This window comes from Mus caroli, unplaced genomic scaffold, assembly GCF_978045245.1.
Source record: "Mus caroli unplaced genomic scaffold, Mus_caroli_1 scaffold_14, whole genome shotgun sequence".
Classification (NCBI taxonomy): Eukaryota; Metazoa; Chordata; class Mammalia; order Rodentia; family Muridae; genus Mus; species Mus caroli.
Window position 1 is genome coordinate 75,115,012 of NW_028227269.1, and position 16,255 is coordinate 75,131,266.

At 50.4% G+C, this 16,255-nt stretch overlaps 1 protein-coding gene across 2 annotated transcripts in view; it reads right to left on the bottom strand.

Annotated features, from left to right (window-relative positions):
* Sptb (spectrin beta, erythrocytic) overlaps window positions 1-16,255 on the bottom strand; it is a 130,972-nt gene that overhangs the window by 29,822 nt on the left and 84,895 nt on the right. For both annotated transcript variants that reach the window (XM_021178696.2, XM_029484833.2), the window contains exons 10-19: window positions 15,545-15,662; window positions 14,771-14,929; window positions 13,453-13,755; window positions 12,687-12,837; window positions 11,236-12,106; window positions 9,629-9,766; window positions 2,985-3,741; window positions 2,417-2,619; window positions 2,234-2,324; window positions 1,208-1,354 (exon numbers count right to left, since the gene is read on the bottom strand). In XM_021178696.2, the coding sequence (XP_021034355.1) occupies window positions 1,208-1,354; window positions 2,234-2,324; window positions 2,417-2,619; window positions 2,985-3,741; window positions 9,629-9,766; window positions 11,236-12,106; window positions 12,687-12,837; window positions 13,453-13,755; window positions 14,771-14,929; window positions 15,545-15,662 (2,938 nt within the window). The remainder of the gene's footprint in view (window positions 1-1,207; window positions 1,355-2,233; window positions 2,325-2,416; window positions 2,620-2,984; window positions 3,742-9,628; window positions 9,767-11,235; window positions 12,107-12,686; window positions 12,838-13,452; window positions 13,756-14,770; window positions 14,930-15,544; window positions 15,663-16,255) is intronic.

Here is a 16,255-nt window from a genome sequence, read left to right on the forward strand (position 1 = left end):
AGCATAGGGGCCTACACTGAAAGAAAAAAAGCAAGGTTCATTCAGGAGCCAGGCCTTTAACACCAGCACTCAGAAAGCTGAGGCAAGAGGAGAATGAGTTGAAGGCTAACCTGAAGTACAAAATAAACTAAAGGCTAACCTTGGCAGCTTAGTGAGATACTGTCTCAAAATTTAAAAAATGAGAAGAGGGTAGGGTGGGGGACCTAGCTGAATGGTAGAGTTTTGACCCCCAGTTACCCTCCTCCTAGGAAAGAAAGAAAGAAAAAGAAGATCAAAATCTATCAGGAGTCAGGCATGGTGGTACATGGTGGTAATCCCTATACTCAGGAGGCTGAAGGGAGAAGATCATGAGTTTGTGAGCAGCCTGGGCTACAGAGTAAAATCCTGTCTCATAAAAAATTAATAATAAATAAACTAATAAACAAATCAGATCCAGGTACTCATAGCATGGGAACCTCTTACAAACTCCAGAAGTAATGCTTTCGCCTCAGAGACAGGTTGGTCACTAAGGCCACCTGACCTGGTTTCCCCTGTATAAATGTCTGTGCTTTGGGTGTGGACAGTGTGGTAGGACTTGGCTCTAGGCACATATTCTATTCATAGTGGATCATCAATGGCTTCCCATTTGTCAAACACTATCCTAAGTGCTTTCTCTGTCTGCAAGCATGCAGCGCTCCCGGCTGGGTCGGTAAGAGCTATTGTCCCGGTCTCAGGAAGGAAGAGCTGAGCAGGGAAGAGAATTGAGTCTGGTTCCCAGAGCGATGCCCTAACCACTATTAGGCACGGCTTCATGCGGCCACTGAGCCTACTTCTTCCTGGACAGCCACAGCAGGGAAAGGAACAGGACTTCTAGGTGGAGCCCCTGCCACACTGACCTGGACCATGGGCGAGCCTGACACAGGTGGCTCCCACAGTTTCATCTACAAGGGCCGTGAATGGCTGCTTCCTGCTAGCCTTGCTCAACCAAACAATAGAGAGCACAGTACCGGAAGGCTAACAGAAATGACTGCCCTCTGGGTGCTGGCTGCTGGACCCTAGCTGTTCTGACCAGGTTGAAGGAGTCTAGCTATGGCAGGAACACTAAAGGTTTCGTTTTTTACGGTCAAGCTCTCTATGGTCCAGGAAGCTTCAGGGCAGTTTCTGTGTCACGGATGAAGCCTGCGACACAGGTACTTAGCTCGGGACTATCACCCGACTGCCTACTTACTGCGTCAATGTTCTCAAGCCAGCCTTGGTGTGAAGCCAGTTCTGCCATAAACGCCTGGTGTTTCATCCATTTGTTGTGAAGGTTGCGAGCCTCATCATAGGAGACGTCTGGAGACGTCAGCAGCTTGTCATTGATCCAGAGAGTGAGCTGTGGGCAGAAAGTGTGAGCCCTGTGGCTTCTGAGTATACGTCCAGGAGGTCAAAGGGTTACCTGTGCCTTCCTTACTAGAGTGTGTGGGGTGTGAGATAGTTTGTTCTTTCCATACTTCTAGGACCTAGGATAAGGCCTGAGACATTGTAGTAACTCAGTACGCTCTTAGTAGATAGGTAGATGGATAAATCCATCCCGATAGTGGGGTGATAAATGATTAATAAACAGCAAGAAAATATTACATGGGGAAGAGGTTAAAGGCAGATGTCCTAGCCTCATGCCAAGCCTGGCTTGTCAAGGGCAAAGCAGATGGGAACAGAGTGATATGGGCCAAGAGGAAGCCCCGAGGGGAGAATAAGGAGTCAGAGAAAGCCACATAGCATTCGGGAAGTGTCATCAGCAGACTCTCTCCTTAAGTTCCTACCCACCTGCCCTCGGGGGCCTAACAATCTGTTAGCACCAGGACCAAGACTTGTTCCACAACTCTAGGGCCCAGTACAAAATGAAGGTGCTCAAAAGAGCGTTGTGGATTTCCAGTCAGCACCAACAGGTCATTACACAAGAGCCCTGTGTGTGGATGAATGTGCACACCCCAGAGCCTTGCAGGTAGCTCTGTCCAGGCTTAGGTGACTCCAACCCAGAGTGTTTGCAGACCACTCCTTGTCCTAGATCGGGCAAATCAAAGGATGACTTCACCCTTAGAGTTTGAGGGTAGAAAAGAACTGTGGGACAGAAGGTGTCAAGGAGTACTGAGTTAAGTAACGCCAAGTCCCCAGTTCCTGTAATGCTGCCATTCTTGAGACAGGAATCCTTTGGCCTCCTACCTCTGAGTGCTTGAGGCTGAAATCTTAGAAGCACCCTGTCCATTGGCCTCACCTCCTTGCAGTTCTGGAGGAAGTTCTGCAGCTCCAGGTTGTCTTTTAAGAGAACTGTAGCCTCCTGGGCCTTCTCATTGTTCTTCTTGTGCCTGGGAAGTCAAAGGAAGTCACACTAGCACCAAGCCTGGGGTCCTTACCCCGGGGTAGCAGAGGGCCTCATGGACCTAGGGGTAGGGAGTACCTGTCTTCAACCAGCTGCACCTTCTCCTTGATCTTGTTCGAATACAGGTTGCCCTCGGCCACCAGCTTGTTGCCAGAGTCCACAGGACTCAGGATCTTGTCTCGGTTGTTTTCCATAGACACTAAGAAATCCTCAAACTTTCGGATGCCCGCCTCTGCAGCTGCTAGGGAGTCTGGAGGCTCCAAGTGAGCCAGAGTGTATTCCTGTTAAGGTAAAGTTTCCAGAGGAGGCCTGAGGTTGAGCTAAGCAAGGGCACCGCAGGTAGCTGTGCGGGTTACAGAGCAATGCAAAGAGAAGGCTCTGCTCCCCAGGCCTGGCCTTCCACTCCCTCCTGGACGGCAAGCATGGGCAGTGGTGAGAGCTATGGGAGAGGGTAGTAACCCAGGGTCAAGTCCACTTCTCTAGCTTCCAAATGACCCAAAGCAAGACAGCTTGGGACACGGGACCGGAGGCACGTGATAAGGAAAGAACACAGAGGATTTCCTTTAATTGGTGACTAGGAAGAGCGTACCACTAGTAAAGTCTCCTGAGGGACACACCTGACCCAGCTCTGTATGCTTCTTCCTACCTGGTTGCTGAGGATGGCTTCAGCCTGCTTGGCATCTTTCTGGAACTCCTGGAAGCCCAGGCACTGGGTGAGCGTGTTCCCTCGGCTCTCCCACATCCGGCGTAGAGCATCCCAGTCAGTATCTAGGCCCTCTAACCGCTGTCCCAGAAGCTGGTAATCTGGGTCGGTCTGACCTTCGATCACTTTCTCCCCAGAGGCCTTGACCCTATGGTAATCGTCTCTGTGTGCATCAATCTCTTCCTTAATGGCTGCATGCTGCTGTAGGAGCTGCTCCGCCTCTGGGAGTGACTCAGGCATGTCCTCGGAGGCCACTGCCTTTTGGGCCATGGACAGCCAGGCCTTGAAGTCATCCAGATCTTGCAGGAAAGCCTGCAGCTTGCTGGCCTCACCTAAGGAGAGCTCCTGACCTTGCAAGGCATCTTGCAGGCCCTTCCACAGCTTCTCAACATCTGCTTGCCGCTGGCCAATGTCCTCTTTCTGCTCAGGGTGTGACTCCATCAAGTACTGGGACTCCCGTTCCAGGGCACTCACACGATCCCGGATGGCCAGTACATCCCGCTCCAACCCTGACAACTTCCGCTGGATGGCAATGACACCTGCCAGGTCCTGTCCCAAGTCCTTGGTTGACTCCACAACCTTCGTCTTGTCCATGATCCACTTGCTGGTCTCCTCACAGTCTACACAGTAATTGTTTACTCGGAGAGCTGAGTCCACAGCCTCTCTCTGCTCTGACACCACTGCCTGGAAGGCCTGCCACCTGCCAGAGGAGACACAGACCAAGGGAAAACGGATACCACACCATTCCCAGAGGAGACACAGAACGAGGGGTTCCCTCTCCCTATTTCCTACCAGTCTTCCCCCACAGACCTCATATATTACAAAATAAACAAACAAAATGTAATGTATATATATTTAATTGCAGGTAAACAAAAATTAACTTGTCCCATCTTACCTGAGATATACCTAACGGAGAACCTGATGTTTTTAACTCTCACGAGTCAAACAATGATGTGGTCCTAGCCACACATAATGTTCAGTTGAACCTCAGGTAACTACGAACAGTCTGGGATCTATGATGGCTAGGCTTCTGGCTAGTGTGAAGGTAAATATGTATTTAGCAGGAACCGTGCTGTGGGTTTTGTCTGTTGCCAGAGCTGGAAGTATCAAGTGTGAAACTGGGGTAGGATCGAGCGGTGGCAGCGGCTGACACTCCCAGTCAGCCCTGTGACCACAGGGGACACAACCAAGCCCACAGAGTGCACGCTGCTAAGCTAGGTGAGTAGCAGCTTTGAGCTGCCCAGACTGGTCCCTGACTCTTGCTTGGTCTCGGTGAGCCTCCTGCTTTAGTTTCCAGAGTAGCCAGGATTAGTGCCACAGTGCCTGGTCATAGGAGTGTGTGCGCGTGTGTGCACACGTGCATGGTGTCTGTGCCCATGTGTGTATACAGGCATGCTCCCCTGTGGTGCATAAGTGGAGGCCACAGGAGGATGTCAGGGGTTTTGCTCTGCCAGTCCCCATCTTACTTTTTGAGACAGTCTCTCACTAGACCTGAAGCATGCGGTTTTGGTGAGGCCAGCTGGCTGTCTCTACTCCACTCCACCCCCATGCTGGGAATACGATCGAAGGTAGCCATGGCTGGTTTTTACGTGAGTGTTAGAGGTCTGAATCCCGGTCCTCTTACTCACAGAGCGAGCTCTGTCCGTTATCCACTCACCCCTGCAAATGCGTTTCCTGCTTATGATGCTAACCACTCAAAGTGGGTTCATCAGGTTCTAACCCTGCCACAAGTCAGAGACATTCTTTAAACAATTTCCCCAGAGTTTTAGAAATGTTGGAAATACCTAGAAAGCTCACATTATTAACTTCAAGAATGCTTCAGGACAGTCCCTAGCTTCTCTAGAGGAAGTGTGAAAATGCCCAGGGCCACATTCAAAGTGCCCTAGGGCCTGAAAGCAAAACAAAAACAAAAGAGGCCTGGTGAAAAGAGAAAGGAAGCAAGGGGAGAGAGGGGCAGACTCCAGGAGGGACTGCCCCGGCAATGCACAGTAACATCCACCTTCAGGCACAATGCTGCTATGAAACCCGGAAACATACAGAGGTCTGACAAACATGCTGGAGTCTCCCGTTAGTCTGCAACATCCAATAAACCTCTTTAGAAGAGTTGCCTGTCAGCCAGGGCAGACCACTGGAGACACCTCCCTTGGGGCCAAGCTTACCCATTGTTCACCGTTTGAAAACAGCACACTTGTAAACTGAATGCTTGTGTGGTGGCTTGAATGGGAACCCCCCACACACACACACACAAACACTCCCCCCCCTCCCAGCTCAGGTATCTGAACACTTGGTTCCCAGTTGGTGGTACCGTCTGGGAGGAGTTATGGAATCTTTCAGAGGCGGAGCCTTGTTTGAGGAAGTACATCACTTTGGACAGACTTCCCGTTCACTCTTTCTGCTTCGCGCTCAGGGTTTAGAATATGAGCTCCCAGTTTCCCGTTCCTGCTGCCGTGCCTTCTGCTTCCCACTAGGCCCAAATCAGCACTTCCTTTTCTAAATTGCCTTGGTCATGGTGTTCTGTCACCGCAGTAGAAAAGTAACGGATACAGGGGTTGGTAGCAGAGATTGGCTGCTGCTCTGAAGAACCTAACCACGTTGGGTTTTTTGTTTGAAGGAACATGAAAAGACTTTGGAATTTAGGACTAGAAAAGCAGTTGGATGTTGTTAGAGTCTAACAAGCCATTTTAGTAGGAGCCTGGAAGACAGCGGAGCTGAGAGCCACTCGGACTACAGAGGTCCAGCCCAAGAGGTTTCAGAGGAAAGCAAGGGCAGTAACCGCATCGGGCTTACAGACCGTTCCTGTATTATCTTGGCAAATGCCCAAGCCGTAAGAACTTCCCTGAGGCTAAATTTAAAAGTAATGACCTAATTTCTTCGATGAAGGAAATGCCAAGACTAGATGTTTGTTCAGCCTGTGGCCTAGGCATTACTAATAAATAGTCCTAGGCAGGTCTGCAACGAAAGAGAGCAAGTGGGGCAGAAAGAAATACAAAATGTATGGTTTAGAGGGAAAGGAGCACCAGTAGGCTTAATGTTCTAAACAGGGCAGCGCTGGAAGGGGTTGCTAAGGAGACTGGCACCATAAAGAGAGGCTTTGCTGCACAGAAATAAGGAAAAAGGCAGCCTCAGGGCAAGACCCCACCCAGCTGAATTCCCAACATGTGAAGAGAGCTGAAAGAATTGTGTGTGTGTGTTGTTTGTTTGTTTTGGCTCCTGGAAAGCCACTGCTAAACTGGGCGCTGGTTGTGCTTGCCTTTAATCCCAGCACTCAGAAGGTAGAGGCAGAGGCAGAGGCAGGCAGATCTCTGAGTTCAAGGGCAGCCTGGTTTCTACAGAGTTTCAGAACAGCGAGGGCTAAACAGAGAAACCCTGTCTCAAAAAACAAAACAAAAACCAACAATAACAACAAAAAATGTTGCCTGTGGGTGGATCTCTGAGTTCAAGGCCAGCCTGGTTTCTACAGTGTGTTACACAACAGCCAGGGCTACACACAAAGAAAATTTGTGTCAAAAAACCACACACACACACATACACACACACACACACACAAATTCTTCCCTGACAAAACACACACACACACACACACACACACACACACACACACACACACACACACACACGAGCGCTTAAACAGCAGGCGTCAGGGCCCATTTCAACTGGTAGCCTAACTTGGCAGTGCCATCATGTGGCACTGACTTTAGAGACACAAAGAAGGCAAGAAGGAAAGATTCATGGATTCTCCCTCCACTGTATCAAAGAGCAGCTGACCCCAGGCCCCTATGACAGGGACAGCCCTACACGGCCGCCCTGAGAAGACAAGCTTAAGAGGTCATTGCATGAAGCTGTGAAAACGAAGCCTGGGTTGCAGTGGAAACCCCAAGATGGTGGAGATGCCAAGATCTACACACAGGAAGTGGAACCAGCCTAAGGGAGAAAAGCACGCTGCAGAGCAGGGCTGGAGGGATGGCGCCTAAAGCCCCTAAGCTCTCTGAGACTGGACATCGAGCTATAGGATTTGGAGTTCACCCTGCTGGGTTTCGCTTTGGTCCAGCGTTTCTTCACTGTGCCCTTTTGGGATAGAGATGCATATTCTGTGCCATTACATGTTGGAATTATAAAATTTGATTTTTGTTTTGTCAGGGGTTACGCTTAAGAGTTTGCCTTGAGTCTCAGAAGAGACTGTGAACTTTAAACCAGCACTGAGACTAAGGGACGATGGGGACTTTTGAAGTGGGACTGAATGCATTTCGTACTAGGATAAGGCATGAGTCTCTGGGGTCATGGAGTGGGATGTGGTGGTCTGAGTGAGAACTGTCCCGCATATGCTTGGGCATTTGAACTGTGGCCCCCAGCTGGTGGCACTGTCTCGGGGAGACTGTGGGACCACTGGGGGTCTTGTTCTACTTCCTGTTTGCACCCCCTGTTTTGTGCTTGATAATGCTGAACGATGAAGCTCCTGGCTTACACATTCACTACACTATGCCTCTCACTGTTATTCTGGGACGTGTCATCCACATGTACTGCTTTTCTGTGAGCAGTACGTGGTGCTGCCCAGTCCGAAGCCTCATGGACCTCCCGCTTGTGGTCATTGCATGGCATCGCTTTCCTGATGTTTGATGAGGAAAATCTCGTCTGAGTTTTTTGGTGGTGGTCCTGGGGATTGAACCCAGATCCTTGTGCGTGCTAACTACACTTGAACCTACAATCCCGACCTCATCTCATGCTGTTTTGTTCACTGTGGCCTGGAAACAACAGAATATGCATCCTATGTGTAGGAGGTGATGGCGCTGAGGTTATGTCAGTACACTCTACGATGTTCACACAGTGACAAGACTGCCTAAACACATTTCCAGTAAGGTATTCCTGGTGCTAAGCTTCAGAACTGTAGTTATAAATACAAGGTAAGGGGGGCTGGGGAGATGTCTGAGCATCTGCTCTTGCAGAGGACCTGGGTTCCGTTCCCAGCACCCACATAGCAGTCCACGAATGTTTCCAATCCCATGAAATCTAATCCTCTCTTCTGCCCTCTGAGGATACAGGTGTGAGTATGGTGTGCGCACGCACACACACACACACACACACACACACACAAATTAATACATCTATAAAAAAATTGCGAGGTTGCATGCAAAGCTCAAGCCAGTACAAAGAAAGGAGGGAGGGAGTATCTCAACAGGCAGATGAGTCTGTCTGGGCTAAGCGCGGCCAGGCTTTGGAATACATAGTTGAAAGAGAAGCACACTGAGAGACAGGATCAGAGAAGTGGCCCTGAGGTGGAGGTACAAAATGAGTGTGAGATGAACCAGGCAGGTCCTGCTGTCTCTGCGGAGCTGAGCCAGAATCAGAGACAGGCTTCCATCCTTCCGCATCAGCCCAAACATCCTAAACCAGAGAGCTGCCCCAAACAGTGTGTGCCAGCCCCACAGTAAAGGAGCTTCCCCTTCTCTGCTGAACTGGATGGATTTTCAGCCCTCCCTCAACTCTTAGACTTATCAGAAACGATCTCATCACCTCACGCCTCAGCTCTTCTCGAACCCGAGAATGGTGACTGCCTTCAAGTTTTTCACTTGAGGTGGGGCATGGCTTAGCCACGGTGAGTGTCAGCATGCCGTGACTGTAATAGCACTGCATAGCAGGCAAGTTCTTCCTGCCTGGAAGTTTCCCATCTAACTGCTTCACTTGAACAGCAGCTTCAGCCCCTCCCCCTCCCCCAACTTCTCTTCCTCTCCCACTCTCACTTAGAGCCTACAGGCCTGGTGAACAGGAGGCACCCCTCTCAGTATGAACATCAGACTTGCAGCCCCCATGCTGGGGTGGTGAGATGGTCAGCCTCCTTCCAGAGGCTCTAGAACATTCAGCTTGAGGTTCCCAACAGGCTCCCAGCAGTCCCCAGAGGGCCAGCCTATTGCTTCACAGCTGACTCTTCCCTACGTGAACTGCTGTAGGCAGTAGGCGGGAGGGGCCACAGTTAGGAGGCCGGAGTGACCATGTGGCAGTGCGTGTGCAGAGGATGCAAGCGTTTGCTCTGTCCTCAAAGATCCTCCAGGAACTAATGAGCAATTACGCCCTGCTCTGAAAGCAGCCCCTCTCTAAAGGCTCCTCAGGGCCTGCTTTTTGTTCCGGCCGTGAAGCTTGCTCAAGGCTCCCTGCTAATTTTCCTCACTCTGGCCAGTCTTATTATCGATGCTGTATTTTGGCACAGGCAGGGACATTTCTTTTATGGACAGTACTTAAGAACTCTCAGAAAGCAATTTTCCATGTCCAGGAATGTCTGGGGAAATATGGCACAAGAACACGTGACCTACCCTAGCTATCTGCACACTCAGAATGTCCCTTTTATCGTAAGTGCATGGAGACACAGGCCTTCATGCCCAGACACAGCTTTCAAAGCTCCACCAACATTCTCCTCCCTGATGCTTACAACGGCATAGACTCCCCCCGCCCCCTTGCTGCTGTAGCTCCATACTAGCAACCAGGTTGGCAGAGAAAGACTGGAATGTTTATAGCTCAGGCCATTTCCCTAGGTGTGTGTCAGGTGCTAGTAGAAACCCCCTCACACACACCCCACCCCTGCTCTGCCCACTCCCCACCTCTTGTTCAGGCGGTCCTGATATTGCTTCACCTCCCCACTGCGTGGGTGGCCGCTCTCTACCAGGTTGTTGGCGGCAAGGTTCACACCATCAATCTGCGCCATCAAGGTCTTCATCTCCTGGTCCAGGATGTCAAACCTGAGGTGGACAGAGAACAGGAGCAGTGAGCGGCAGCAGGTCCTCTGGTGTCCAGCATTTCCTACTCTCCAGATGTGCAGTTCTGACTTCCTCCCTCTCCATCCTGAATGCTTTGTCTCCAGGCGGGAAGAAAGGAGGCAGATCTGCTGGGATACGCTGATTTTTAGTTCAATGGATTCAATTTTATGCCTTAGTATTTCTGAGCCAAGTTAGGAGACAGTTCCTTACTATACAGCCAACAGCTCCACACAAAAGTGTGAAGCAGTGCAGGCTGTAAAGGGCTTATAGTGTTGGGGTTGCAAAGGAGTCAGTCACCCCAAGGGCCATCTGCCATACCTGCTATTCTACCCTAGTTCTGCTACCAAGAAGTGCTTCCCCAAAGGCTCCTGTCCCTAGTCAGAAGCTCTGTTCCTGAGAAGGCTAAGCAGGGACGCTGAGGAAAGAAGACCAACTTTCCCTGACAAGAGTCCAGCACCCTCCAGCGCAGCAGTTCTCAACCTGTGGGTCACAACCCCTTTGGGGAGGGTCAAATGACCCTTTCACAGAGGTTGCCTAAGACCATCTGTAAACACAGATAATTACATTACAATTCCTAACAGCAAAATTATGAAGCAGCAAAAAATAATTTTATGTTTGGGATCGCTACAACACGAGGGGCTGGATTAAAGGGTCACAGCGTCAAGAAGGCTGAGAACCACTGCTCTAACATCAGTGTAGGACGACCTTGGCGCTACTTCAGGGAACAGTTGCGCCTGCTCCAGGATGCTTGGATTCTGTGCTAGGCTGCTGAGATGCGGCAAAGACGGAATGCCCCGCCCCCTTCACAGCTGGATCACGCCCCTTCTCCATCACCTCATCACTCCTCCCCTCTCAGACCCTTCCATAGCCTGAGTACCCCATTCACCTACAGTCTGAGCTTGTCCCCTAACTACAGCTGAAGCACCCCTCCATCCAGTGCCTTAGCACCACCCTCCTCAGCCTGAGCATGCCACCCCTCCCCAGCAAGGTTCTCCCCCCTCCACAGCATGAACATGCCCCCAGGCCATATCCAGGGTGCTATGGACTCAGAATACCAGAAGTCAGAGTGGCCTTGGAAACCTGCGGTTTATAAACTGGTCTCTGTGGCTCCTTGTGGTTCTCTGGCATAGGGTCTAGCACAGAGAGTTAGAGGTGATAGAATCCCAGCCTCTCAGCCCCATGTCCACAGCACCTCCTCTCTTCCTGTATTCCAATGCTCAGAATTCATTGGAGTAAAGACTCCTGTTGCTGAGAAGTATTTGCATAATATATTTTTTAAAAATCCCCTTTGTCTCCAGAACTATGAAGTGCCAGTGGGTGAAGAATCGGAGGCCCCGGAGTCAGACCAGAACTCAACTCCTGATGCCTGTACTATGACACAGAGGAGGGTCTAGCGGTGGGAAGTGACCCTCAGCCCTCGGGTGGGGATGAGCAAGGCTGAGCTGTCTGACCTGTGCTGCACCACCTCCAGATCCTCCAGCGTGTTTGGGATATCCATCTGGTCCAGCCACTTCCCCTTCTCCGTCATCCACAGCTCACAGGCATCTGACTCCCCAAACACGGTGTACAAGTCCAGGGCTTCCTGCAGCTTGTGTCCACGCAATTCTGCCTGGGTCAGTACCTGCTGGTAGAGCTTCCTGAGTGCCTGGAGTCGGTTTGTTACATCTGGGGAATCTCGGAACTCCTCGGGGAAGCCCTGGGCTTGGTGCTCCAAGTGCTCCATCACCCCTCGGCTCTCCTCCAGCTCCTCCAGGAAGTCCTTGTGCTTCTTTCCCAGGGCCCTCGTGGCTCCTTCATCTTGCCCTACATCTTCACCAGAGAGCAGCCGGTGAGCGTCTTGCAGCCAAGCCTTCAGGTCGTCTGCATCACCCTGGAACTGGAAGAAGTTTTCCGCATCCTGCAGGTCTTTCTTACGAAAGGCAGCCAGCTCTTTCAGGTGGTCCCACTGAGCTGATACTTCTTTGACACGGGTCTCGATCTGTGGGTGTCCAAACTGCTTCTGCGCAACCATGTTGTCTGCCTCCTGGAAGATCTGTTTCAGATGGGCGTCCAGCCCCCGGAGCTCATCCTCAAAGGCCTTGTGCTTGCGCTGTAAGATGAGCACGCTGGTCAGGTCCTTGCCGTAGTCCAGGGAGGAGTAGATCTGCTCCTTCTCCTTGATCCAGCTTTCAGCCTCATCCATCTCCCAGAAGAACTTCCAGAGTCGCTTAGACTGCTCCAGCTGAGCCTTCCGTCCAGCTGCCATGTTGCTCAGTTCACTGAAGCACTGCTCTAGGTGGCTGACACGGTCCTGGATGACCTGGGGGTCACAAGGTTGATACCCTGGAGGAATAGGAGGAGGAAGACAAAGAAGGGATTTATTTATAGGCAAATTTCAGATCAGGACCACACAATGCCAAACTTCCATTTTTCACGGTCTTGGGGACCTTGTGTGTGGTAGGCAAATACTTGACCACTGAGCTATGTCTCTAACCCTTCAGGGACCTGTGGGGCTGGAGCCATGGATTCTCAGTTACTCAAAGGACAGCACAGATTCTTTATAACTGGCTCCCACCACACTTCAGAAATGAGGGAGATTGAAAGTTGAGTCAGTTCTTGTAGAAATGCATAACATGACATGAGATTTTAAAAAGCTCAGTTACAGATTCCCAGGAAGTAATGAACTCTCTTATTTAAGACAAGGGCCTAGAAACATAAACAGTCTCAATAGCAAAAAGAACAGGTGACAGATGGCATCTTATGATGTCACTCTGGTTACAGGCTGCCGAACCAGCCGGCTCCTGGGAGAGCGAGGTTACCCCTCAAGTTTTGTACACAGTCATCTGAAAGAAGAGGCAGAATTCTTAAAATGGCTCCAGATTTACCCAAGGTGGACAAGGGCCCAGAGCACCCTTTGCCTCACCTTTCCCCTCTGTGAATTGCAGGGTGGCCGCTGTGATGGCCTTCACTTTGTCGCCTTGGATGGCAATGTCGGCCTCCATTAGCTTGTGCTTCTGCAGCAGGTCTTCAACCTCTAACAAGTGCTTCCCAAATTCAGCAGACAAGATGTGAGCCTGTCAAGGGACCAGGACAAATGAAGAGGAAGGCCACCTCCTTAGGGTGTGTGCCCGCATCCTAGCCAGGGAGACTCGGATACAGCAGGGACATGGCTGCTGCTTGGGATGAGAGATGCTCCAGAGTAGGACTTCCTACAAAAGGATGCCCTCTGGAACCTTCCATGCTGTGTCCTACAAAGTCTCAAACTTCACACTCATCTGCATCATTTGCTTCAAGGTCTGGAGCCTGGGCGTGTTTATTTTTAGAAAGCTTGTGGTCAATTTCACGCTTATTTTCACCCAACACCTCCTGCATCAGAGGGAGAGAATCCAGACTTCTCTGGTTTCCCATGTAGAGTAGGTCTAGATTCTAACCAGGATCAAAGCCCAATTAGTCGGAGCCTGATCCTGTGGGCTTCTTATTACCGTCTATCTCTTTCTAATTCCTGTAGGTTGATGCTTGTATAACCACTAACCTAAGATCCCTGGGTCATTGGGAATATTGTGAACATGGGCTAGTGACATTTCTGTCCTTTCTCCACTGTGATTTAGAGACGTGACTGGAGGCAGGTATTTAAGGACGCCTGTGCTGACTACAGAACGGGGTGTGGGGTGGGCAGCCCCAGCGCCCACCTTGATCTCATCCATCCAATCGATGCTGTGCAGCATGTCCTGGAAGAGTTTCTGCAGTGCCAGGGTGGCCTCCAGCCTCTGTCGCCGGGATCGCAGCAGCTCCTGCAGGTAGCTCCACAGACGGAGGATATTGTCCTTCCGGGCAATGATACGCTTCTGGTCATGGTAATTCTCCTTCTCCAGCTCCTGGGCCAGGTCCTCCAGTGCCTTTACCCGCTCCTCATAGGCAGCTGTGTCGGTCTCAATGGCTTCGTGCTTCTTCTTGGCGGCCTCCACAGCTGCCAGGTCATACCCAAAGTTATCCTGCCCCCAAGAGAGAAAAACAACAACAAACAAAACAGCAGCTCAGTCAGACTCTGCTGGCTGGGAAGTGGTGGGCCCCTCAGGCAGAGCTGTCACACGGGAAAAACACATTTCTACTCAGGAGTTATCTCTGCTGCCTGTCGAATCAGAGCGGAGTTTCTGAATGTCTCCCAAGCAGCTCTAAATGCCCCCAATTACTCTCTGCACCACACATGCAGGTGAGGCTGTGTGTCATTACAGACTCCTCTGGTGGCCTGCTGGGTCTTCCCACCCTGCCTTGAGAGGATCTGTCCATTTCTGGCCAGGAGGGGCTGCCTACACCAGGATAACACATCGCTGCAAACAGATGGTTTACCCACACACTATCTGGGGCACACGTATGCTCGCTCTCCAATGCTCTTAGAGCACTCGCTATCCCCTTAACAGACAGAATTTAATTTGATTCTAAGCTCTAAGTGGGAGGGAACAGATGCTCTAATGGAGAATTAGCCCTGGGGTTCACTGTTAGCCAGTGAAATATGTCCCAGGCCTGGAGGCCAAGAAACCAAAAGGGGTTACCTCTGCTGTCCCCTGCTGCCTGTCTTATCAGGGCAGAGTTTCTGAATGGCTCACAAGCACCCCTGGTTTAACGGTTTCCAGAGAAGAACCATGATGTCAACTCTGACTCTTGGATCTACTGATGCTACAGCCAACACGAGACACTCTGGGAGCCCTGTTCTAGTATGTGAGACTCTACTCTAAAAAGGAGAATTAATATGGGCTGGGAGTGTAACTCGGTGGTGGAACACTTGTTCTGTGTGTTTCAAGGTCCAGGGCTGGACCTCCAATGAGGGCAAGAGATAGAGAGGCAGAGAGAGACTTAGGTCCTAAGGGTTTCTCTTCAGATGTAGGTTTGATCCAGCTGAGCACCTCAAGGCTGAGAAGAGGTTATTTAGCTGCTGCCGAGATTGGCTGGATCTCCGATTCCATCAGGAGCAGTGCACTTCCCCTCTCCTGCCACGTTGTACCCCCTTACCTGGGTCACCAGGCGTTGGTTTTCATTGAGCCACGTCTCTCTCATGGCAGCCTTCCGGTCGAAGCGCCGCGCCAGCTGTTCCAGCTTCTCCTGCCGAATGAGCTCGCTCCTCAGAGCCAGCTCCCTTTGGTACTCTGCTTCCTCCAGGCTCTCCCAGGCCTGCATGAGGCAGAGAATTATTGGGGTACAGGAAGGATATGTGGTCTTGGGGTTGCCTCTCTTTCACCTGACACTGGATGTATGAATCCAGGGAATCCTGCCACTATGGGGTGAGGCGGATTCAAGTTTAGTAACAGTCCTTTGATTTTTGGTCTGGGCCAGACCAGTCAAAGACTTCCCAGTTCTATTTCCCTAAGCCTGCTTCAGACACTGGCTTAATAATATAATGGTTTCCACCTCTGTAGGTGCTCAGCAAATCCTTGACGACTAAATAGCCACCTCCATTCTATCAGAGCTTCCAGATGGTGCTAAGTCTCCAAACGTCTGAAACACCTCACAGCATTCCCTTCTGTCATAAGTAATTAACATTCTAGACTCAAAGACAAACTCAAGGTTCGGTAGAGGACAGGCTACCAAAAAATGGCCCCAAAGAATGATTCTGGGTGCCTAAAGAGATTCAGGAGGTAGAGTCTGACCTCTTTAGAGACGTTCAGATGATTCCCCTAAATAGTCAGCATGTAATCAATGCCAAATAAAGTGACCAGAACTAGCCCCGTTCAGTGGCCACCCCATCTCCTCCTCAGCTCAGATGGGCAGTTGAAACTGTCACAGTACCCTGTTGATGTCAGACACCAGCTTCCCATCGTGGGGCGTGTACACCTTCTGATTGTTGGCTCTCATCCGGGATTGGATAGTGAATAGGAGGACTTCCAGATTCCCCTTCTCCTGAAACCTGTGGGGAATATAATTTGGGATACTGGGATTGAGGTCTCCAGAGACAAACTGTTTGCTGAAGTCAACATGGAAACCCTGACCCTTTAAAGACAAGGAAAAAGACAAGATAGGTCTACTTTCCTGCTAAGACATCTAACACTCACTGGCAGGAATTGGGTAAGACTCTGCATTTTTTTAAAATATATTTTTTAAAGTTTTATTTACTTATATGATGAGTACACTATAGCTGTCTTCAGACACATCAGAAAAGGGCATTGGAACCCATTACAGATGGTTGTGAGCCACCATGTGGTTGCTGGGAATTGAACTCAGGACTTCTGGAAGAGCAGTCAGTGCTCTTAACCACTGAGCCATCTCTCCAGCCCAAGACTCTGCATCTTTATAACTCAATTCAGAGGAAATGCAATGGTTATCAGAGCATTCGTTTGCTTAGGGATTCACTAACTGGAATATTCTGGTAACTCCAAAAAAAAAAAATACCAAGTTTTACCAACCCACACAAAGAAAATCCTCTCTGTCCTACAAAAGAAGGCTTGTCAGACAAATTGATTTTAGTTGACAAAAACCTTAGAAGCAGCAGTATCTACACAA